This window comes from Scyliorhinus canicula, chromosome 9 (genome assembly GCF_902713615.1).
Source record: "Scyliorhinus canicula chromosome 9, sScyCan1.1, whole genome shotgun sequence".
Lineage (NCBI taxonomy): Eukaryota > Metazoa > Chordata > Chondrichthyes > Carcharhiniformes > Scyliorhinidae > Scyliorhinus > Scyliorhinus canicula.
The window spans coordinates 108581509-108606939 of record NC_052154.1 but is presented as its reverse complement, the minus strand read 5'-3'; the positions used below and the strand labels follow the sequence as shown (position 1 = coordinate 108606939).

The 25431-nt window shown below is 50.5% G+C and overlaps 1 protein-coding gene across 3 annotated transcripts in view; it reads right to left on the bottom strand.

The window, feature by feature from the left end:
- The window catches only part of LOC119971599 (tetraspanin-18-like), a 293880-nt gene that overhangs the window by 30591 nt on the left and 237858 nt on the right, over positions 1-25431 (bottom strand). For all 3 annotated transcript variants that reach the window (XM_038807378.1, XM_038807377.1, XM_038807379.1), the window contains exons 2-5: positions 23141-23250; positions 5911-6105; positions 4064-4138; positions 595-693 (exon numbers count right to left, since the gene is read on the bottom strand). In XM_038807378.1, coding sequence (XP_038663306.1) covers positions 595-693; positions 4064-4138; positions 5911-6105; positions 23141-23209 — 438 coding nt within the window. In that variant the 5' untranslated portion in view covers positions 23210-23250. The remainder of the gene's footprint in view (positions 1-594; positions 694-4063; positions 4139-5910; positions 6106-23140; positions 23251-25431) is intronic.

The following is a 25431-nucleotide window of genomic DNA, read 5'->3' as shown; positions in this document are numbered from 1 at the left end:
GAACAAAACCTTCACAGGGTGAAATAAAAATATAAAATGCTGGATAAACTCATCAGCATCTGTGGTGAGAGAAGCAGAGTTAACGTTTCGAGTCGGGATGACCCTTCGACAGAACGATCCTGTTGCAGCCCACATTTGCAGCCCAGTCCAGCCTATCATTGATACCTTTATTTCCTTGTGGGCAACAATTTATTCTTCTTGTTTCAGTGATGGGATCATACCTGAAAATGAGGGAATCCTCCATTTCATCAAAAAAAGACTCCTTGTAATTTCCAGTTTATACAATGAATTATCACAGGGGGCAGTGCTGCATATTTTAGTTATGAGGATTCTGTTCAGATTTTAAAAGGTCATTTTGTGTTGCTTAATCACACCAAGAGGCAGATTTTGAACTTTATATTTTCATGGGTTCATCCAAAGGCCTCACATGTGCAAGCCGTGTAGCTCTACCCTTAGACTTTGACTTGGATTAAGGCTCAATCCACCATCTGTCTTTCATGTCAATGCATGTCCTATACTGAGATAAATAAAATGGGAGGGGAACATCTGGCTGCATTGTAAGGTTAGGATTTGGGAAAAGGGCCCAACACTTACTGAGATCATGATGGAATTGGCGCTGGCTGAGTAAGAACTTGTCACATTGTTTCCACTGTAGTAATTTACCATATCATCATCAAAATGATCCTTTGTCAACTGGAAAACAAAAGGGATTACAAAAACGGAGGTGATAACATCAGTCATGCTTTCTTATCAATGTAATTACATCAGGAAGTGCGAGGGGAATGGGCCACACAGTCGCATACAGTGTTTAATTGCGATAAATGTAGCATGATGCACATTGATTGGATCAATTGATATGAATACACATGTCATTTGCAGGGAGTAATACTGAAAGAGGCTGAGAAAGAAAAATGAGCGCTGTTTGTTATTGTGTTCAGATCACTGAAAGTTCATGACCAATGTAGACAATGCTAAAGCTAAAAGGGATTTTGACTGTATTAATAAAACCATTGGCCAGTATTAGACCGCTGCATGATATATTGGCCTTGGAAAATGTCCTGAGGAGGGCTACAAACATGATGGGCGAAATTCTCCGACCCCACGCAGGGTTGGAGAATCGCCCGGGGCCGTTGAGAATCCCGCTCCCGCCATGTCCAGAATTCTCCCACCCACCAGAAGTCGGCGTGCCGCCAATCCCGCCGCCCGCCTCGGAGAACGGCTGGGGCCGGCGGGATGCAACGGTTTTATGTGCTGCCGTTATTCTCCGGCCCGGATGCGCCGAAGTCCCACCGACGTGACCCATGGGTCACGTCGGCATTAATCAAAGTAGGTATTTAACGGCGTCAACCAGTGCTGATGGTTGACGCCGTTCAGCGTGGAGGTGGGTGACAGGGCGGGGGGAGAGAGAGAATTGACAAACTGCGAGTGCCGGTGGGTGGGGGGTGGTGGGGGGGAGGAGAGAGAGAGAACTGACAAAGAGAGAGAGAACTGACAAACTGCGAGTGCCGGTGGGTTGGGGGGGGGGGGGGGGGGGGGGGGTGAGGTGGGGGAAGGTGGGGGGGGGGGGAAGAGAGATGGAACTGACAAAGAGAAAGAGAACTGACAAAGAGAGAGAGAACTGACAAACTGCGAGTGCCGGTGGGTTCGGGGGGGGGGCTCTTTATGTGATGTCTCGCCGGGCGGCGTTGATGAAGTCGCCCGACGTCAACCGAGCTCCACTTCCGCAGCGTGTGAAACCGACGTGAATAGCGTAACGCCGCTGCTGGCCCCTTCAGGCTCGGAGAATACACGATGTTTTGCGGGGCCCGACGCCGGAGTCATCAGCGCCGTCTTTGGCCGCCGGTCCCGGATATTGTGACGGACATCAGAGAATTTCGCCCCGGTTCAGCGACCTCGATCTATTTACTTTAGGGCAGTGTAAACTTAGAGCTGATCTCTACAAAATAAATGGGCAGGATAGCATCCATTTTGCTAGATTGAGGAGGACACAGGAGTTTAAACAATGTAAGAGTATAGATTGACAATTTGGGGATTATTTATGTGTTAGAGAGCATTGAGACTTTGGAAATGTTGCCAACTGGTGTGGTGTGTGTGCTAACTCTCTGTGTGCCAGACCAGTTCTTGACAGGGACAGAGGGTACATCATATAAAAGGTCTTTATGGTGTATGTGATCTCCTGGATTTGTTCCAGTCACCCGAGGGGATTAGAAATATTTTTTTTCCAGCATATGTATTTCTATTGGCTTTAGGTTTCGTTTTTTCCCCAGGGATTATACAGCTGCAGGGAGGGAGGTGAAGGAAGGATAAGGGATGGAGTGGAGAGGAGTCAGGAGAGTAACTGTTTATGTGTGGGGCAGATTTGATGGACAAGCTGTTTTTTTCCTGCATTTTCAATTGTCCTTATGATTCTTGGTGAGAGGATTGACTCTGATGACTCGCATATGTTGCAGTTTGTGCTATGTTACTCACTACCATAGGCACCGTGACATAAATGAAGTCACTCCTGCCTTGTTCCTAGGACATGGTACCTCCCATGTTTTACTGATGAAATACACAGAGGGGACAGGCTTGGCATGTACTGCAGACCTAAAATCACCATGTCAGACAAATGAACTTCCAAAAGCCATTTGGATCAGCACAATGGCTGGTTATATGGCACCTAAGAGATTGTGAGAGCCCGAGGTGACAGCAGCATACACTGTGGCTTTCCTTGCTGACTGCTCTCTATTCTCTCTCCTGTTTGCTACACTCAGTATGTTGATGGGAATGGGAATGGATTGCTCCCTAGTCAATGCTCATGTGGGACTCTGCTGCAGATTACAGGAATGCTGAAAGATGCTGTCGTCAGTGTTTAGAGTAAAGAACGGGCTTCCCCAATGTCATAACAATGGGATCTGTGAACCCGCATGTGAGTTAGTACACATCCTTGGAGCCTGATCTCCGTTGCTCCAATTCTGCTATCCTTCTTGACCGGTACACACTGGTGATTTCTGGGTTCCGTGACTCCTTAGTCTCCAGGGGCTGGTGTCATATTCTGACCCACAGCCTTGCCTTTTCTAGTGAATCTCTCAGTACCACTGTCTACTCTCTGGCTGATGGTATCTGAGCTGCTGCCTTGGAATGAATGTGGGACTGATTTGGGGAGAGTTGTATTTGGTCGAGGCTGAACAACAGGTAAGTTTGTGCAGTAACTGACACATGGCACTGAATTTGGTTCCTTTCCTTCAGTGTCATCACTGGAGTTCAATAGGAGGTAGCTATAATTCCTCTTATGTGACAGCAACAACGATGATGGAATAGTGAACAGTCCAAAGCGCTTCAGAGCAGACTTTCATTCAGTCATGTGTGCTTGGTCCAAAGGCAGCTTCTTGACTCATTATTTGCTGATATTTTATCCTGAGCCATTTTCTTGGCATTTTCTTGTATCATTGGTTCTTTGCCAGTGCCTTCCACAATCAGAGGCAGGAACTCTCCAGCCTCGGCTGGAACAGGAATCAAACCCACATTGTTGATGGTATTCTAATTCACAAGCTAGCCATATAACCGACTGAGCTGGCCAGCCCCGCAGCAGAGTTATAAAACAACATTTGACACTGATACACGTTCGTTGGCAGAAGACCAAAAGCTTGGTCAAAGTGGGAAATTTTCAGGTATGTCACAAGAGGAAGACAACGAGGTGGAGCGGTCTAGGAATGGAATTCCAGGGCTTAGGGTCTTGGCAGCTGAAGGCACATCCACCAATGCTGGATAAAGAGCCTGGAAATTGGGGGATAAAGTCAGAATAAAGGGTTAATCATTTAGAGCTCAGGTAAATCGTTGAAATTCCCTACCTCAGACGATAGATGCTCAATCCTTGAGTATGTTCAATGCTCAGATTGATAGGTTTTTAGATACAAAGGGAATAAAGGGATACTGAGACCAAGTGAGAAAGTGAAGTTGAGGTCGGAAATCAGCCATGATTGTATTTTATACTGAAGTAGGCTCTAGGGACTGTACGGCCTACTCCTGCTCATATTTCAGATGTACTTCTGAGAACCAAGTGTTAATTCTGATGGGCACTTACTTGAAATCTGAAGATAAAAGCACAAATCCCAGCAACAAATTCAACCACAAAGGCCGCCAGAATTAGCATGAAGAACTGAAACAAGAAAAGACCACCCACATTTGAGTTACAAAACACACAGAAACATCAGAAAGAAATAATAAATCCACATATCCCAACAACCGTTCATCCCCAATGCACTGGAAACGTTTCACAGATGGTACCACCATGACCTCCAGGCTGGCCCATTTGGCTGAATATGAACGGATCTATTTTGATGGACATAAAATACACCACGAGAGAGCCACTAGATTAGTAAACCTCTGCAGATCAGAAACAGACTCATTAAATCACGACAGGAGGTTCAGAGGGTGGCTAATGGGCGTGCAACCTTCATCTAAAGTTAGCAGAATGGTATAGTTGGGTTTGGCCACTTGACAGATTCTCTTCCAGTTGCACCCTGGTTGGAATGTTTTCTTGGCTTCCCTTTTATTCCAACTACCCAATCTCATCTTCTCCTTTAAACTGTGCTGAAAATAATCTGAGGCTAAACAATGCAAATTCAATTTCAGTTCATTTGCCAATGTCATTTACTTGCTGCTTTCCCAGACACCAAGACAAGACCATGTATGCAGATAGATGTGGAGAAGAGGAAAGATTGGTTATGAGAGTAACATTTGTGCCTCTACTTCCTCAGCTACCTGGGACTGGATTCTCCGACCTCCTGCCGGGTCGGAGCATCGCCGGGGGGCGGCGTGAATCCCGCCCCCGCCGTCTCCCGAAGTCTCCAGCACCAGAGATTCGGTGGGGGTGGGAATCGCGCCGTGCCTGTCGACACCCCCCCCCCCCCCCCGGCGATTCTCTGGCCCGTGATGGGCCGAAGTCCCGCTGCTGTAATGCCGGTCCCGCCGGCGTGAATCAAAACACCTCCCTTACCTGTGGGACTGGCAGCGAGAGTCCGCCGGGGGGGGGGGGGGGGGGGGGCAATCTGGCCCCGGGGGGTACCTCCACGGTGGCCTGGCCCGCGATCAGGGCCCACCGATCGGCGGGCGGGCCTGTGCCGTGGGGGCACACTTTTCCTTCCGCGTTGGCCATAGCCTTCACGATGGCCGACGCGGAAGTGACCCCCTCCCCTGCGCATGCGTGGGGATGACATCAGCAGCCGGCGGCAACGTCCCTTCGGCCCCGGCTGGCGTGGCGCCAAAAGCCTTTCCCGCCGGCCAGCGGGGCGCCAACCACTCCGGAGAAATCCGCACCTTTGGGGCGGCCCAACGTCAAAGTGGTTCATGCCATTCCATCCCGCCGAGACCCCCTGCCCCGCCGGGTAGGGGAGAATCCAGCCCCTGATCTCCAATAGTAGGAAAGTGACCCACTCCCAAGCTCCCACTCATAGAATCCTGACAGTGTAGAAGGAGGTCATTTGGCCCATCGAATCTGCACCGACCCATTGAAAGAGCACCCCACCCAAGCCCAATCCCCCTGCCTAGCCCCATAACCCCATCTAATCTGCACATTTTTGGACACTAAGGGGCAATTTAGCGTGGCTAATCCACCTAACCTTCACATTGTTTGACTGTGGGAGGAAACCTGAGCACCCGGAGGAAACCCACGCAGACACGGGAAGAATGTGCAAACTCCACCCGAAGCCAGATTCGAGTCGGGTCTCTGGCGCTGTGAGGCAGCAGTGCTAACCTCTGTGCCACTGTGCCATTCGCAGGGTGCAGTGACTTAGGAATTCTGCAGTCAAGGAAAACCCATGATGACTAGTAGATCAATGCACTATGCCATGTTTAATTCAAACAAGCTTAAAGGCAGGGCATTTATAAAGTACAAGGTAACAAAAATCAAAACAAATAAGGTATACTTACAAGGAACAGCAGAGTTCTGGTCTCCCGATATGCCGCAATGATTCCCAGTGTGCCAAGAATAAGCAGTACAATAGACAAAATAACAACGTAAACTGTTCCAAAGAAGATCACTGTGTTCAGTGACACAATATGTCTGATTTCGGTCGGATGAAACATTAGCGCGAAGGCAAGTATTAGCAGGAGGAGTCCACTCAGCTGTAAAACAATAAAACAATCATCATCACCATCCTGCTACACATCACCTAATAAAAGTGGGCAGATATTCTGGACTTATTTTTCCGGAATAAAGCTGGGCAAGTGGGAGTGGGGAGCACTGTGGTAGAAGCTATCTTGAATCGGTCAGGTTTAGCAGAGTTATAAAAAAGGCAAAGATAGACCAGGAATAGAGGGCGCGATTCTCCCATATGGGGAGAAATCGTAAGGCTGGCGTCAAATCCGGGCGGGTTTGACGCCACCCCCCCCCTCCCCGACCGGGAACCGATTCTGGTCCCCGGTCGGGGCTAGCATGCCGCCGCCGTAAACTCCGGCATCGCGGGCTTAACGAATTTCGTTAAGCCCGCTTGCCAGAGTTAGCGCCGGCTGACGCGTCATATGACGTCAGCCGCGCATGCGCGGATTGGAAGACTCCAACCCACGCATACGCGGATGACGTCATCGCGCATTTGTGCCGGGATGCCCCTCAGCCGCCCTGCGAAGTGATACAGCGGGGCGGCGGAGGGACAAAGAGTGCGCGGGCATCGGGCCCGCTACCCGCGATCGGTGGGCACCGATCGCGGGCCCATGGCACCCTTGGCATGGCCGTGGTACTGCCGTGCCAATCGGTGCCATGGTTTTAAAGATCGAGAGTTTACGGCCGTTTTTACGAACGGCCAAACCAGGTGTGTTTGCCGTTCGTAAAAACAGCCGTAAAGGGCTGGGAACTCGGCCCATCGAACAGCTGAGAATCGCTGCCGGCCGTAAAAAAACGGCGGCAGCGATTCGTATCGGGAGTCGGGCGTGGGGGGGGGGGGGGAGAATAGCGGGAGGGCGTCGGAACAGCGTGGCCGTAAAATTTACGAGCCACGCTATTCTCCGCACCGTCGGGAGTGCGGAGAATCGTGCCCAGAGTTCCTCAATTGAGCCAAAGCTAATTGTGCTAAATTGCAAAGTGATTTAGCTAATATGGACTGGATACAGCCACTTGAAGGTCAGTCTGTGCTAGGTAAATATGTGGGCGGGGAGGAAGGTTGGGGGGGAGGCAGTAGCGTGCAAGGAAGAGATAATGAAAGTTAGAGCAATTTTTTATTTTCCTTCAACATAAAGGGTGGGAGCAACAAATCCAGAGCTCTCTGGATGTCAAGGGGATTACAGGAAAGGGTAACAACAAAATAGGCAATTCTGACACATGCCGAGGGTTAAACCGAGAGGAGTATCAAAGGTTTATGGGATGGAATTAAAAAGAAATTGGGAAAGCAAAGAGAGGATAGAAGAAAATATATTGGTCAATAAATTCAAGAAAAACTCAAAGATTTTTAATAAATATATCAAGATTAGGGCGTAACAAAATTGATTTACTGGGAAACATAAAGGTAACCGAACATTGGTATGGATCTTAATGAAAATTTTCCATCTATTTCTGCAAAGGCGATGGGCTATATAAATATCAGCAATGGCAATTTTCTCCACCATATAGTCCAGGACTTGGGAAAAAATCTTCAAGGGGTAGGTCCCATGACCTATCGCTCGCAGGACGGCCGATGATTTGCCCGCCCTGCCAGAAACTTAGTCGAGCGTCGGGGAGCCATTTTTTCATTTATTTTTTTATATATTTAGAGTACCCAATTCATTTTTTCCAATTAAGAGGCAATTTAATGTGGCCAATCCACCTACCCTGCACATCTTTGGGTTGTGGGAGCAAAACCCACACAAACACGGGGAGAATCTGCAAACTCCACACGGACAGTGACCCAGAGCCAGGACCGAACCTGGGACCTTGATGCCGTGAGGCAGCACTGCTAACCACTGCACCACCGTGCTGTCCTGGGGAGCCATTTTTAAAGGCAGCCCCAGAACAGAAAGCGCAAAGGCGTTCCTCCTGGAATCCCCCACAGCTCTGCCCCTGCACCCTCAACGCTGCCCAGACACTACATGGGCACTACCTGGGCAGTGCTAAAGACAGAGCCATGAGGCACTTCCTGTCATAATATACACACTAGTATATGATGGTGCATAGACACACACTGACTGACACACTGAAAGACCAATCAACACACAGAACACAGCAGCCAATCACCAGTTAGGGCACGGTCACTGTAAAGCCAGAGGGCACTAGTTTTCCCGCTCATTTGGGATGCAGCCTCTGAGACAGACAGAACTCGTAGTCAGTAGCACAAACATCTACCATGTGCCAGCAGTATAGGCTGGTCAGGTTAGCCATAGGTCTTCAGTCAACCTAACATAGTGTCGACCCACAGTGCAAGTATGCTTAACAGCTCATAGTTAAATAAAATAGAATTGTACTTCTACAAGTGTTGGTAGCCTGTCTCTCTCACTGCTCTGGTAAACGCAGTCCTCACAGACCCAGCACACCCAACACATCATGGTACCAGTACGTGATGTTAGAGTTTGATGGACCTACCCTCAAATAATCTGCCTTCGACCAGCGATCAGCCATCTGGTAGTATGGACAGCGTCCGCTCTCCCCCGCCGCTCCGCATCGCCGGCAACCTCGGTGCGAACTGCAATATTTTTAAACAAAGGTTTCAACTGTATCTCGAAGCTACAGATCTGGAAGCTGCCTCAGACGCCAGGAAGATTGCTCTCTTCCTCTTCACGGCCGGGGACCATGTCATCCATATTTTCAACTCCCTCACATTCGCTGAAGGTGAGGACAAGTTCAAGACAGTCCTGCTCAAATCCGACAGCCACTGTGATATCGAAGACAATAAAAGTTTTGAACGCTACGTCTTTCAACAGCGTCTGCAGGGTAAGGATGAACCTTTTCAATCTTTCTTCACCCATCTTCGCATCCTCGCGCAATCCTGCAATCACGGCTCCACCTCCGATTCAATGATCCGCGACCAGATCATTTTCGGTGTGCAATCTAAGCCAGCAGCTCCTCAAAGTTAAACAGTTCACCCTCGCTACAGCCATAGAAACCTGCGTTCTGCATGAGCATGCCACTAACCGATACTCGCACATTCAAGCGGCAGAGACGGCGCGGCAAGGCCCCCATGAAGCAGAGCGGGTGCAGGCTGTAAAACAGCTCCAGGCCTGAGCCTGGATGAGGGTGGCCATTTCACGTGCTTTTCCCGGGCTCCCGCACATGCGCGGTGGCGCACTGAGCGTTCTGACGTCACGATGTGCAACAAAAGCAGCAATGTCCTGCGAAATCTCAACGCTGTCTCCAGTGTGGCAAGCTTGGCCACTATGCAGCCCTATGCAGGTCTGCTCAAACAACTACCTCTCGTCGCTCCCACCAGCTGCGCAGGGACGTCCGGACCGTCCAACAACCATACGGTCACCGATTCCAACTCCGACATGGCTCCGGACCCTGACATCGATGATCTCAAATCATCATTCTGGGTGGGCATCATCACCAAGCACAAGGTGCTTCCAAAGAAAAAAGCCAAGTCCTTCCCAGTGCTGAGCACCGATCCTGACGATGAGTGGTGTGCCACCCTCACGGTCAACGAATCTCGCATCTGATTCCGGCTGGACACCGGCGCTTCAGCCAACCTCATTTCACAGTCTGACCTGGACAGCCTCCACATTAAGCCAACCATCCTGCCATCCGCCTGCCAGCTTCTCGACTACAATGGCAATGCCATTGCTGCCAGCGGCTCATGCCAGCTTGTGGTGTCGCACCGTTCCTTAAAGACCACTCTGCTCCCACCCTGTAGGGTGCACTAAAGCTTCCCTGCTCGGTGCTCAGGCATGCAAGATCCTAAACCTCGTCCAAAGGGTTTACTCCATGTCACCTGCTGAGGCTTCAGCATCTCCGGACGCCGACTTTCAAACACAACTGAAGAATATCATCACTCGATACCACACTGTCTTCGAGGGCATGGGCACACTCCCATACACGTACAAAATTCTTTTAAAGCCAAATGCCACGCCTGTGGTTCACGCACCTCGCCGGGTATCGGCACCCCTCAAGGACCGCCTCAAGCAGCAGCTGCAGGACCTCCAGGACCAGGGCGTCATATCTAAAGTAACAGAACCAACTGACTGGGTCAGCTCCATGGTGTGTGTTAAGAAACCAACTACGCATCTGCATTGACCCCCAAGGACCTGAACCGCAACATTATGAGGGAACACTACCGTATCCCAAAGCGCGAAGAACTCACCTGCGAGATGGCTCCCGCCAAGCTAGACGCATCCGAGGGGTTCTGGCAGATTCAACTTGACGCATCCAGTCGGAAGCTCTGCACCTTTAACACCCCATTTGGCCGGTATTGTTACAACCGGATGCCGTTTGGCAGCATCTCAACCTCGGAGGTGTTCCACCGAATAATGGAGCAAATGATGGAGGGCATCGAAGGGGTGCGGATTTATGTAGATGACATCATCATCTGGTCTACCACCCCGCAGGAACACATTGATCGCCTCCAACGCGCCTTCCGGAGAATCCATGACCATGGCCTCCGCCTCAACAGAGCCAAATGCTCCTTTGGTCAAACAAATTAAATTCTTCAGCGACCACATTTCACAGTTTGGCGTGCAGCCGGATGCTGACAAGGTGTCGGCCGTCAATGCCATGAAGACACCAGAGGACAAGAAGGTGGTCCTTCGCTTCCTGGGCATGGTCAACTTCCTGGGAAAGTTCATCCCCAACCTCGCATCCCACACCATGGCTCTCTGCAATCTGGTGAAGAAGACAACCAAATTCCAGTGGCTCCCCACTCACGAGGGAGAATGGCGAGAACTCAGGGCGAAACTCACCAAGGCCCCGGTATTGGCATTCTTCGACCCTGCCAAGGAGACGAAGATCTCCACTGATGCGAGCCAGTCCGGTATTGGAGCAGTGCTCCTCCAACGCGACGACGCCTCCTCATGGGCTCCAGTCGCATACGCATCGCGTGCAATGACGCCCACCGAGCGAGGCTATGTGCAAATCGAAAAAGAGTGCCTGGGCCTTCTCACGGGAATTGTCAAATTCCATGACTACGTCTATGGACGCCCTAAATTTACGGTCAAAAATGACCACAGGCCATTGGTCAACATTATTCAAAAGGACCTTAATGATATGACGCCGCACCTGCAACACATCCTTCTTAAACTCAGGCGGTATGACTTCGAACTGGCCCACACCCCGGGTAAGGAGCTCATCGTTGCCGATGCACTCTCCCGTTCTGTCACTACGCCCTGCGAGCCATCGGGCTTCGTGTGCCAAATTGATGCTCATGTTGAGTTCTGCGGATCCAACCTGCCCACCACGGGTGATCGACTCATCCAGATTCGTCGTGAAACAGCCAATGATCCTCTGCTCCAACGCGTCATGCGCTATCTGACAGACGGATGGCTCAAGGGTTAATGCCCGCAATTCTACAACATCAAAGATGACCTGGCAGTGGTAGATGGAATTCTGCTAAAGTTGGATAGGATTGTCATTCCGCACAGTATGCAGTAACTCATCCTTGAGCAGCTCCATGAGGGTCACCTGGGGGTGGAGAAGTGCCTCCGGTGGGTCCGTAAGGCAGTGTGCTGGCCTGGCATCAATCAGGACATCGCCAACGCCGTTCTCAACTGCCCGACATGCCAACGGTTCCATCCAGCTCAGCCAAAGGAGACCTTGCAGCCACATGAACTGGTGTCGTCACCGTGGACCAAGGTTGGCATTGATCTTTTCCATGCACTGGGCTGGGACTACGTCCTCATAGTGGACTACTTCTCTAACTACCCAGAGGTAATTAGGCTACATGACCTCACGTCGACAGCGGTCTTCCATGCATGCAAGGAGACTTTTTCTCGCCATGGCATCCCACTCACGGTCATGTCCGATGTGGTGAATGTATAAATACATTTAATTCCCAGTATACTGTATTGCGTTATACTATGTTATTAACCCTGTGGGCTCCATCTATGGGCCATTGTGTGGCTTCACCCACAGGGGGAGATATTGGAGCATGTACGGGCTCCGCCCATGGCTCCACCCTTTAGAGGAAGTATAAGAGCAGCAGACCTGCGGGACCGCCTTCAGTATTGTACCGGTCGCAGGCAGGCAAAGTTGTAAGTTGATTAAAACCACTGTTTACTTCGACACGAGTTTTCGAGTGAATTGATGGTCGCATCATCCGACAATGGCCCGTGTTTTGCTAGTCAGGAGTGGTCCAATTTTGCCCAGCGATATAATTTCACGCACGTCACATCCAGTCCCCACTACCCCCAGTCCAAAGGCAAAGCTGAGAAGGGGGTGCACATTTTCAAACGACTCCTGTGCAAAGCGGCCGATGCGGGATCCAACTTTTACCTTGCACTACTTGCCTACAGGTCAGCTCCATTGTCCACTGTCCTGTCACCAGCTCAATTGTTGATGAACCGCACATTACGAATGACGGTGCCCGCCATACACGTCCCAGACTTGGACAACCTACCGGTCCTGCATCGAATGCAGTTGTCTCGGGTCCAACACAAATCGGCGTACGACGCCCGTGCCACAGATCTCCCGGCTCTTGTTCCTGATGACCAGATTCATGTACACCTTCCTGACGGTGGCTGATCTGCCGCCGCTGTGGTATTCAAGCAAGTGGCCCCCAGGTCGTTTCTGGTTCGTCTGCAGGATGGCTCTCTTCTTCGCCGAAATAGGCAGGCACTGCGGCTCCTTCCACGCTCGCCTCCAGATCGTGATGCCCTACCTCGCCCTCAGGACAGGCCCGTCCAAGAGCTCGCAGATCTACCTTTTTTGTTGCCACCCTCTGCGACTGACACAGTCCCACCCGTTCCAGAGCAGGCGGCCCCTGACCCACCCTTGAGGCGGTCAACCAGAATTTGTCGCCCGCCACAGAGACTGAATTTATGAACTGCCTGATTTTATGAACTCTCTAAACTCATGGACTGATTGTTTCGTTACCCTGTTCATTCATTCACTAGTTTGTACATACTGTTATTCATGTTCCGTGTTATGTTACATACAGTCTATCTGCACTAGACACCTTCCCCTGTAAATATGTTAGCAATTTTGTATATGGCCCTGTAAATATGCTCACATATTCCCCATATAGTCAGGGACATTCACATATCACACTATTTATTGCCACGTACACATATTTGTTTGTTAATAAAAAGGGGAGATGTCATAATATACACACAAGTATATGATGGTGCATAGACACACACTGACTGACACACTGAAAGACCAATCAACACACAGAACACAGCAGCCAATCACCAGAAAGGGCACGGTCACTATAAAGCCAGAGGGCACTAGTTTTCCCGCTCATTTGGGATGCAGCCTCTGAGACAGACAGAGCCCGTAGTCAGTAGCACAAACATCTACCATGTGCTAGCAGTATAGTCTGGCGAGGTTAGCCATAGTTCTTGAGTCAACCTAACATAGTGTCAACCCACAGTGCAAGTATGTTTAACAGCTCATAGTTAAATAAAATAGAGTTGTACTTCTACAAGTGTTGGTAGCCTGTCTCTCTCACTGCTCTGGTAAACGCAGTCCTCGCAGACCCAGCACACCCAACACATCACTTCCAAGGCAGTGCCGGGAACAGTTCCATGGCAGTGCGTAGGGGGGCAGTGCCAGTGGGCAACACACGGGTAGTACCCAGGCATGACTCTTTAACTTCTGGGTGCTGCACTCACCTGAGGAGGTCTGCCCACCAGGTGCGCACCATGGAAGGCCAGTCAAGTTTCATACCAGTCTGTCCTCACACCGATATGAATGGACTTCCTTACGAGGGAGGCATGATAATTATATGTTAATGTCACATGGACAGCAGTAAATTGAAGGGGTGTAGGTTAGGTTGATCTTAGGTTACGATAAATGGTCGGCACAACATGGTGGGCTGAAGGGCTTGTACTGTGCTGTACTGTTCTATGTTCTATTCAAATTATGTTGCCGACGTTCAAGATAGGGGAACACACCCCGTCACTGACGGAGAGAGGGGACAATGGTGTCAAATGTTTTCCGCTCCCATTGCCGAACCTGCCTAACACGAACAGAAAGGAAACACTCCGGCTCAAATCATTACAGACCAGTCTGTAATGAGCTGTTAAACATACTTGCACTGTGGGTCGACATTATGTTAGGCTGACTAAAGACCTATGGCTAACCTGGCCAGACTATACTGCTAGCACATGGTAGATGTTTGTGCTACAGTCTACAGTCAGCCTAACTTGGGAAAAATTCTGAGGGGTGGGATAAATCATCCTTTTTGCCCCAATAAATCAAAGACACCACTGATTTGGAAAGGTAATGGGCAAGATTCTCTGGTCTCCCTGTGGCATGTTTCCCAGCGGCGGGAGATGGCCAGCCATTGGCCAACGGCTGGATCTTCTGGTCCTGCCACCGTCAATGGGATTTTTCACTGAATCCACCCTCCGTCACCAGGAAACCCAAGGCAGGAATGCACTGCGGGTGGGATTGGCATGAACAGCTGCAAAATCTTTCCCAATGTTGTATCTAACTAACGTGATGTAACCTGATGGTAACAGGGAGGGTATGTGAGGATGCTGCTTGTGGCGTAATCTATGTGAATTCCAATAAGGTCCCATTTGATGGACTGGTTTCAAAAGGAGAAAAATTTAGATCCCAAAACAAAGTGGCAAGAATTGCTGAAAACTGGATGAGAGGCAGAAAGCAAAGGATAATGATTTCTTTGTCGTGAAAGACCTCACATGCTCCTCTGGATCAGCACTTAGTCTCAGGAACAGAGAATCCAGCCCATGGGCGCGATTTAATGGCCGCGATGTGCTTGAGTGAGAGCGCGACAAGGCTATTAAATCATGGGAGAGGCCAGGATAGAGAGCCGTGCTGGGTGCTGATGGAAATGGCCCACTCCCATTGGAAAAATCAGGATTTCACCTGAGATTGGCGAGAAATCGATAATCACCACTTAGGCCCGGTCTCCATACAATTAATGGGAGCGACCCCCTACCTAACGGCCTCCCCTTATCTAATTGCCTCCCCTGCAAGTGGTCATGCTGGCACAGGTTAGTACTCCTTTTTAAATAGGTGAAGCTAGCAGGAGGGCTGCTTCGGAGACCTGAGGAGGTGAGTAGCCATTGTTGCTCGCTGACAAAGAGCCCGGGGGTTCTGGCATTGCTGCCCTGGTGCTCGGAGGGGGGTGGGGGTGCCCCTGAGGGCTCATCCAAGGTCGAGGGAAGGGGAGGTTGTGGGACAGGAGGGGGGTTGGCCATCCATGGGCTGGACTGAGCTCGGGGGGTTGGGGGGGGTTGAGGAGGAGATAGGTGCCGCAGCGCCTGCGAGTCCATCATGCCAAACCCTGATCATGTGGTCCAATTCTGGGGGTAACCCAGCCCTGCCTGCCCCAGCCCCTGTCCCGGTAATGTTACGTGTAAGTGTCTGGGGGACAGGATGTGAGGTCTGGTGATCAGGGGCCCCACGCCCCACTGCCTGGGGATCCTGACGGCCATCACGCCAGGGAGGGACCCAATGGGGGAGGCTGGCGACGGCCCAAGGTACAGGTGCCACTGCTCTTTTCAACAGATGACGGACAGCGTGTGTCGCAGGAGGCTCCGCATCAACAAGGAGACGGTGCAGTACCTGTCTATCCTCGCTGAGTTGGCACCATGTGGAGGAGGAGGATACCTGATCCTGGTGGCCATCAAGGTCACTGCAGCTCTGAACTTCCACACTTCAGGATCATTCCAGGCTTGAGCGGAGACTTATGTGGTATCTCACAAGCTGCAGCCCACAAGTGCATCTGTGAAGTCATGGATGCTCTGTTTGCCCAGGCAGAGAATTACATAAACTTTGACATGGACCAAGCCCAACAAGATACCCGGGCATCAGCATTCTCCATTATCACAGGGATTCCCCAGGTTCAGGGGGTAGTGAATGGCATGCATGTTGCCTTGCACTCACTGGCAGTCTGGGAGTGCCCTACATCAATATAAAGAAGTACCACTACCTGAACATTCAGCTCATGTGCGACCATCACATGAAGATCATGACCATGTGTGCACACATCCCAGGAGCTACATCCTGGGCAGTCTGACATCCTGGCCTCTTCGAAGCCCACCCCGGGATGGCTGGCTAGCTCTTGGAGGATACCTGCTGAGGACCTGGCTAATGACACCAGTATGAGACTGGTGATCAATTCAGAGAGCCAGTGCAACGAGGCCCATGAGACCACATGGACTGTCAATGAGCGTGCACTGGACTCCTCAAAATGCAGTTCCGATGCATTGATCACTCTGGACTTCATCCCCAGAGGGTCGTCCACTTTGTAGTAATCTGTGTGTCCTCTACAACCTGGCACAGCAGCAGGCGATGTGCTGGAGGTTGAGGGGAGGAATATGTGGCCACTTCCAAGGAAGAGGATGAGGATGCACCTGACCAGGAAGGGCTGGGGGACGAGCCCGGGGAGGACCCGCAGGACCAGCCGGAAGATGGAGGAAAAGTGGCAGTTGCAAGAGTCCGCCAAGCCCGGATTGCCAGGGAGGTCTTCATTCTCGCCCGCTTCACATAGGACATGGCCTCGTCGATCACTCCCCCTCTCTCCAACCGCCCTCCCCCCATCCCTCTCCATCTCCTCCCTACCCACTCACCATCCTCCCACCCCCACCACTTCATTCCTACCCTCCCAGCGAGTATGTTGCATCAATCCAGGGTGATGGGATTGTGTTGGCACTGTCAGTGGGTCAATGTTGAGAGCAGGGGGAGAGCTGATAACCCGCAGAGAGATGAGCACTGGAGCTCCTCGTTCAATGCCATAGTTAGACCGCTGCCTGTCTGCTGAGTGCTCCCTCACACCCATCAACTGCACGTGGTGTGCCGAGGTTGAGCCGGGTGTGGCGGGGGGGAGGAGCAGGACCCCGATGACTAGGGAGATGGGCCATGGGATTGGTGCTTGGCCTGCATTGCCGAACAAAATGCCAGAGGTGTCATACTGATCAAGGCCAACAGACTTTAATGGTGAACAAAAGTGTCCTCAGCTGACCCACCTTACGAAGGTGCCGCACACTCATGCATCCCTCCCAGACCCCCCCCACCTCTCCCCCCAACCATTTCCCTCACCTGCACCCCACTTACCCCCTGCTCTTGTACTCTCCCTGCAGTGCCTTCTCAGTGATCCTCGACTTGCTCAGTCTTCCTTGCTCTACCACTCTACTATGTGTACCCATCATGCCATCAGAGGTGGAGACAGCCACCTGTTTACTGCGTCCTGTGGCCTTCCATGCCACTGGTGGGCGTCCTCTGGGGGCGGAGGGCCCCGGCGCACTTGCTAGCAGCACATGCCCCACCATCACACTGTTCTTGGTGCTGACTGCGAGAGGCGCTATTTGTCAGAGGGGTTGCAATTCGGGGGAGCTGGTGGCCACCGTTACCACTCCATAGGATGGCTTCAGGTTGACACCCAGCGCCCCTCTTCCCGATCAGTGCCCATAGGGCCTTGGGGTGCACCTCGGGACAGAGCTGTGGAGCACCTTGGCTATGCCCACCTGGGACTTGGACATGTCTGCCAGCGACTGGGACATGCAGTCGAGGTGGTCTGCCATGGCCGTCACTGACTGCTCCACACCTTGGACACCTCCACTCATGCTGCTGACATCGTGCACCAGGCTCTCCACTGCAGTCACCACCCTAGCAGTGTTGGCCACAGTGCCACACATTGCTGGCGCCATCCCCTGCACCCATAGCCTCTGGGACTCCTGAAATTGGCTATGGACCTGCTGGAGGACTGACATCCCCCTCTGAATCTCACAGCCGCACACTAGCGCCTGCATCAGCTCCAGGATAGCCTGTTCTAGAGGCTCAGCATCTGCCTGGGACCCAGCTGGATCCTGGGACCCAGCAGACCCCTGACTACTGTGTCGCCTGGGAGTTCCTGCCTCCACCTGATGTGCAATAGCAAGTGTGTGTGGTGCTCTCCTTCGAGCTATTCTCATGGTAGACATGGTGGGGGCCACCCCGGATGGGCTGGCGCCGTTGGCTGTAGGTCCTGCGGAGAATGGACATGTAGTCAGTGGGAGGGATGGGTCAGTGTGTATGGCATTAATAACTCAGGTTTGACTGGTCCTCACCTCTGCGCCATGCGCCAACCTCCACGGTGATCACTGCCCAGTCCTCGGCCACCTCGCGACAGCCCATCGTCTGTCCGTGCCCTCTCCCGTCGGTGGGGACCAACATCTCCTGCGGGGCCCAGAGGTGGCATCATTAGCCGCTGGCGTCATTCATTGATGTGGTGGAGGGGCTTGGGGGTTGTGGGAGGGGGCCTGAAGTGATGGGAGGAGAAAGTGAGGAGTGTGTGGGGGTGGGAGGGGGTTGGGTGTCTGGTGCAAACTCACCCGAGCGGCCCAGTGGAAGTCATTGACCTTGCGGTACTGGGTGCTGGTCATCCTGGGTCACACTCCCCAAGCTGACGGCCGCTGCCACTTCCTCCCAGACGGCAGTGGCTGTCCTGTGGCTGACTCTCCTGGACCCCCGGGGGGAAAGGGTTTCCCGTCTGGCCTCCAATGCGTCGAACACTCATCCCAGATATGCGCCGCCAAAGCGTGGGCCTGGTCTACATGGCGACCTGACTGCGAGTGGAGTGGGGTTGATTGTGCAGGAGCAGTATAAGTGCTGCTATCCCATGTCAGCAGTGGTCTGGCGAGCGTGGTGCTGGCTGAATCTGCCGGCAAACCATGATTTACGGTGTGGATCCTGTGGGGCCTTGTTAAGCGGGCCAATTAAGGTTTTACCGCAGTGACAGCCTCGCCTGGCCGAGTGTCGGGGAACTCGCAGCATTTCCTGCTTGCTACCACACTTAGAAACATTTTGATGAAATCTCGCCCATGGGGTGGTATTCTCTGTTCCCCAGTCGTGTGTTTCACTGCCGTGCCGTTCACTGGTGGCAGGATTTATTCTCAATGGAATTTCCCATTGAAATCATCCCATGCTATTGGCAGAGGTACGCTGCCAGCGAGAAAAAGGAATCCCAACGACCGGAAAATTCTGGCCATGATTGCACTCGAGAGGGATGTTGCCTGAACTGGGGAATTTTAGTTATGGGGGAAGATTGGATAAGCCGGGGTTTATTTCTCAGGAGGAGGAGAAGAGGCTGAGGGGAGACCTAATCACAGTGTATAAAATTATGAGGCGTTGAGGTAGAGTGGATAGGATGGCCCTCTACACCTCAGCTGAGGAGCCCAGAACCAGGAGTCAATGGCTCGGGTTTTCCAGTCCCATTGTAACAGGACCCACCATGGGAGATTCGATGGACTGGGCAATCTCAGAGATGGGCGTGGCCAAATTGTCCTGCCCATAAATTTAGGGTAAGATGTAGGAGATTTAGAGGGGATTCAAGGGGAAACCTTTCACACCGAAGGTGGTAGGGATCTGGAACTTATTTCCTGAAAGGATGGTAAAGACAGAAACCTTCATAACATTCAAGAAGTATTTGGATTTGCACTTGAAGTGCTGTAACCCACAAAAATAGAGAAGTGGGATTCGGGGCTAGATGACTACTTTTGGCTGGTGTGGTCACAATGGGCATGATTTAACATGCAAAAAACAGAGTCCCATTTTGGGGACGTATAGCAGGGTGTTTCTCAATGTCTGCAATACCGAGAATGACCCCACTATCAAGCGGGACTCTGACGTTTCTTTTGGCCTCTGTCGGGATTGAACCGCCGAGGCCGCACTTATCTCATTCCGTCAGTGCCGGAAGGTGACTTGCGGATAAGGACACCATTTTTTAAATCTGCCCCTATCTTTCGATGCCCCCCTCCTTTGCTACCACACCGCAAACTCCAAGTGTCCTATCACCCCAACTTACCTTTCGAGGGTCCTTGAGCTCCCCCTCACCCCACCTCTTAAGGGGAGGACACCTCGTGCCGACTTTTTAGCTGCTAGCATTGTACATAAGATTTACATGAGATAGTGGTTTTGTCACACAACACAATGGAGGGTGCTCACAGTGTGAAGAAGTCAATGAATCTGCACAAGCACTGTGCGGTGGTCATTCCTGTCATGGACAGATGTATTAACGGTAAGATCCTGGCATGGATAGAGGATTGGCTGACTGGCAGAAGGCAGAGTGGGGATAAAGGGATCTTTTTCAGGTTGGCAGCCGGTGACTAGTGATGTGCCTCAGGGGTCTGTGCTGGGACAACTTTTCACAATATACATTAATGATCTGGAAGAAGGAACTGAAGGCACTGTTGCTAAGTTTGCAGATGGTACAAAGATCGATAGAGGGACAGGTAGTATTGAGGAAGCAAGGAGGCTGCAGAAGGACTTGGACAAGCTAGGAGAGTGGGCAGTGAAGTGTCAAATGAAGTACAATGTGGAAAAGTGTGAGGTTATGCACTTTGGAAGGAGGAATTTAGACATAGACTATTTTCTAAATGGGGAAATCAGAAGCACAAAGGGACTTGGGAGTCCTTGTTCATAATTCTCTTAAGGTTAACGTGCAGGTTCAGTCGGCAGTTAAGAAGGCAAATATAATGTTAGCATTCATGTCAAGAGGGCTAGAATACAAGAGCAGGGATGTACTTCTGAGGTTGTATAAGGCTGTGGTCAGACCCCATTTGGTGTATTGTGAGCAGTTTTGGGCCCCGTATCTAAGGAAGGGTGTGCAGGCCCTGGAGAGGGTCCAGAGGAGGTTCACAAGAATGATCCCTAGAATGAAGAACTTGTTGTATGAGGAACAGTTGAGGACTCTGGGTCTGTACTCGTTGGAGTTTGGAAGGATGAGGGGGGATCGTATTGAAACTTACAGGAGACTGCAAGGCCTGGATAGAGTGGGCGTGGAGAGGATGTTTCCTCTTGTAGGAAAAACTAGAACCAGAGGCCACAATCTCAGACTAAAAGGACGATCCTTTAAAACAGAGATGAGGAGGAATTTCTTCAGTCAGAGGGCGGTGAATCTGTGGAACGCTTTGCCGCAGAAGATTGTGGAGGCCAAATCACTGAGTGTCTTTAAGACAGAGATAGATAGGTTCTTGATTAATAAGGGGATCAGGGGTTATGGGGAGAAGGCAGGAGACTGCGGATGAGAAAATATCAGCCATGATTGATTGGCGGAGCAGATTCGATGGGCCGAGTGGCCGAATTCTGCTCCTATGTCTTATGGCCTTATGGTATCTACGACGGGTAGTTAATTGAGTAGATTGCACCCTTGTGCTGGTTCTTGCCATTGCTACCACACGTCCAGTGACTACAGTCAGTACTGGTAGCAGCAAGCCACTCTGAGAGAAGGACTTGGAAGTTTCCTGAACAGCTGGTAAGTTCCGCCCTCTGCATCCTCAGTACTTCCTCTGAGTAGTGTTCAATGTAGAGGTGTGCTGATTCATTGGCACTGGGAGGGCAGTGTGTTTCATTGCTCCTGTTTGACCTAAAGACATAAAACCTCATGGGGTATTAAATCAATGATGAGGGTCCCCAGGGCCATTCCCTCCAGATTGTATGCCATAGTGCCCTCACCCCTGGTGGGTCACAGGGGTGAAAATGGAAGATGGAGCATTGGCTGTCAGACAGCATTGAGTGAGTATGACTTTCAGGCTTGTTTGACTAGTTTGTGAGACAGCCCTGCTGACTTTGACATGAGTACATCTCAACACACGGCCCTCACCTAGGTGTTAGTGAGAATGACTTTGCAGGATTAACAAATAATCTTGGAGTATTTGGAAGCAACAGACAGGACACAGAGTGAAGTTGAACTAAAATAACTCAATGAGGTTGACTATTGTGAAGGGAGCCTGATTCCCAACAAAAGGCGATCCCAGTGAATCAGGCAGGGCATTCACCCCGGATCTCTTACGGTAAATGTAGGGCTAGATATTGACTTGCAATGTGTGATTGCAGCTTGTTCCACATCTCCCCAGTTTTAGTTCAATCACTTCAATGTGAATAATGCAAACAGAGCAACTAATTCATAGAATTTACAGTGCAGAAGGAGGCCATTCAGCCCATCGAGTCTGCACCGGCTCTTGGAACGAGCACCCTACCCAAGGTCAACACCTCCACCTTATCCCCATAACCCAGTAACCCCACCCAAAACTAAGGGCAATTTTGGACACTAAGGGCAATTTAGCATGGCCAATCCACCTAACCTGCACATCTTTGGACTGTGGGAGGAAACCGGAGCACCCGGAGGAAACCCACGCACACACGGGGAGGATGTGCAGACTCCACACAGACAGTGACCCAAGCCGGAATCGAACCTCGGACCCTGGAGCTGTGAAGCAATTGTGCTATCCACAAGGCTACCATGCTGCCCACCAGCCATTTTACATTTTTGCACAAAGACCTAACCCAGGTTATTTCTGATGTGGAGATGCCGGCGTTGGACTAGGGTGAGCACAGTAAGAAGTCTTACAACACCAGGTGTAAGTTCAACATGTTTGTTTCAAACACTAGCTTTCAGAGCACTGCTCCTTCCTCAGGTTATTTCTGAGCAACTGGGGAAAGCCTGTGGGATCACATGTGGCACGAGCCTCGAACCAGAAATAGATATAGGCTTTGCAATTAATTTGTTTGTTCGACTGAAGGTACTTGATGGTTTGGAGCTAGCACAGAACACAAGCCCCAGTCCATGGTGGATCTATCAGCATACAGGCACTCTGAACGGGCTGGAGCCAACATATTCTGAATTGATTAATTGGAGCAGATAGTTTACTGTTATAACCTGCCTGCTTACCATTGGCTGGGGACTAATGACAATCCCAGAATCCTGTGGGAGTATGAGCTTCCCCAATGAGGGGGGCGGAGAAATCATTAGCAGACTCCCTGCATGGATAGAGCTGGCCAGTTTGGAACCAGCAGAGAGAGAGAGGAGTGAGCTGCAAGGGAAGTTGCCGCTCTGTGTATATATGTGTTATTGTAGATAAATGTTATTTCTTTGTATCCTGAAGACTCATGCTGGATTCTTCGTGGCCCTCACAAAATTTACGTTTTCAGCTCACCTCAAACACTATCAATTTTAGTTGAATAAAATGATTCCTTCAGTAGAATGCAGATCAATAGCTGGATAACTGGAGAGCTCTCGAGATCTAGGATTTTTAATCTTGCCTCCACAATGTCCCTCTCAAACATCTCACTGAGATATTATAATGCTGCAAGTACACTTACACAGAGCAGAATATTAAGGGTGATCATCAGGTGTTTGACATGTTCAAAACGACCCATCTTATCAGCCATTGGCAGCCGCTGTTTAATAGCTGTGTATAACCTTCTGAAACCTGTCGGGAAACAAAAAAAAAACAAATAAATAATTCACTAGAAAAATCTTCCGATCAAGGTTTGATCCTGTCCCTCATCTTAATTTTAAACGCACTCAACCAGCATGTTAACTCGAAGACAGCACCTGTAACATAGATCTAACAGGGGTATGCATCGTTTCAGCCCAAAGTTTTAACACAGAGGTGGTGCCACTTTAGTTATCAACCTAATTAACGTTCGCTATTTGGGAGGCTGGCAAATCCAATGGAACAGCTGCCTCTTAAAGGCATCTTTGCACCTTTTAAGGTACTTTATCCCAGTGGTGGGTGGGTGGGTGGTGGATAGCCACACTGTGAACCAAAAGACCAGGCAAACTCAAGCAGGATTTCTTGTGATGAGGTGCCCACATATTGAGTGAGCAGCAGGAAAGAAGGCCTGTCAGTGCGCAATCAGCTGCCATATTCAACAGCGGGCATGGAGAGTGATGACAAAGCGTGTAAATACTACCCAGAATTGTTCCCATGACTTGGCTGCGCTGTAATCTAACCACGACTAACCAAGGCTCACCTTCATATCTCTCTGGCCCATCGCATAACCCTGTACGACCTCACGCTAGCCAGAGAACCATCAATATTGGCAATCTCTGCCTTCCATGGCTCTCCTCAAGTCAGTGAGACTGGTTTTATTGCACCTACTTCCTGCTTGTACCCCCCACTACCTTCAGAACAATTTATTCCTGTTAGTTACACTCGCTGCTATGTTCTGTCATGAAGCACATTATGTTAATCCATTTCCTACATCTTGAACAAGTGTTCACAGGGCATATATTATTCCACTAATGGGGATCTCACTGCGACAGAGAGTAAAGAGGTGAATAACATCAATGCCTTTGAGGAAAAGCCTGATAAACGCAAGAGGGTGAGTGGAATAGGATAGGGTCCGGGGAAGAGAGGTCTGGCAGGTTCATGTGGATCACAAACACTGGCACCGACCAGTTAGGTTGAACGGCCTATTTCCGTTTTGTAAATTTTATGTAGCTCCATTTCTTACAGGGGAAGCAGAATCACAACACTGGTGGTGGGGGGTGGGGGTGGAGATTGGAGGGTGGGGTGGTTGGGGAGGGGGGATATCATAACAGGAGGAAGTCCTGCAGTTCATCAGAATCTGACACCAGTGGAGGAAATCATTAACATCATCCATACAGAAAAAAGACATGCAACATATGATATGACTGAGCTAGAGACAAGGCCCAGTAGAGTGGTGTGCATATTATTCCCTTCTGATTCACTCTTTTTATTTCACACTCACACAAATACTCACTTACACTCACTCGGATTCACTCACTCACTCAGGGGCTGGTTTAGCTCACTGGGCTAAATCGCTGGCATTTAAAGCAGACCAAGCAGGCCAGCAGCACGGTTCAATTCCTCTACCAGCCTCCCCGAACAGGCGCTGGAATGTGGTGACTAGGGGCTTTTCACAGTAAATTCATTGAAGCCTACTTGTGACAATAAAGCGATTTTCATTTTTTTAACATTTTCACTCATCCATACTCACACACACTCAGCCACATACACGTCTACTCACACATACCCACCCACCCACACACACTAACTCACAGACTCACTTACACTCACACTCACACACTCACTCGGAAACACACACTCATACTCACACGCATTTGCGCACTCACACACTCACATACACACACACAGCCATGCATTCAGCAGAGCAAGTTGGCAGCATATCGCAGTGTCACTATCTGCTGCTGCTTATTCTTGTAACTGCGTACTTCGTCCTTTGTCTCTGCCCTTTCCTCACTCCATAGCTCAGAGGACTCAAGTATTGCAGCCCCGCACACTGAGTAGGGCAACACCACAGACCCTGTACTGTCACCCATCAGAGCAGCCGCACATATATCAACACCTCAGATGGCATTAATAGTGAGACCTAGTGAACAAGATCAAGTGCAGGTGGACAGGCCAGCCCAAGAAACACCTCATTTCAGGACTACCTTGTGAATAAGGCAGATATAGTTGTTAGAAGTCTTATCTTTTAAAATAGCAGGCTTTCTCTGCATCACCAATTGCTCAATGCTTGTCTGCTAGTGACCTACCACAACAAGTCAGACAATGTGGAGGCGCCCACTCCGGTATCAATTTGCATGGACTTCTGGCGCATTACATTAACTCTCTACAGAG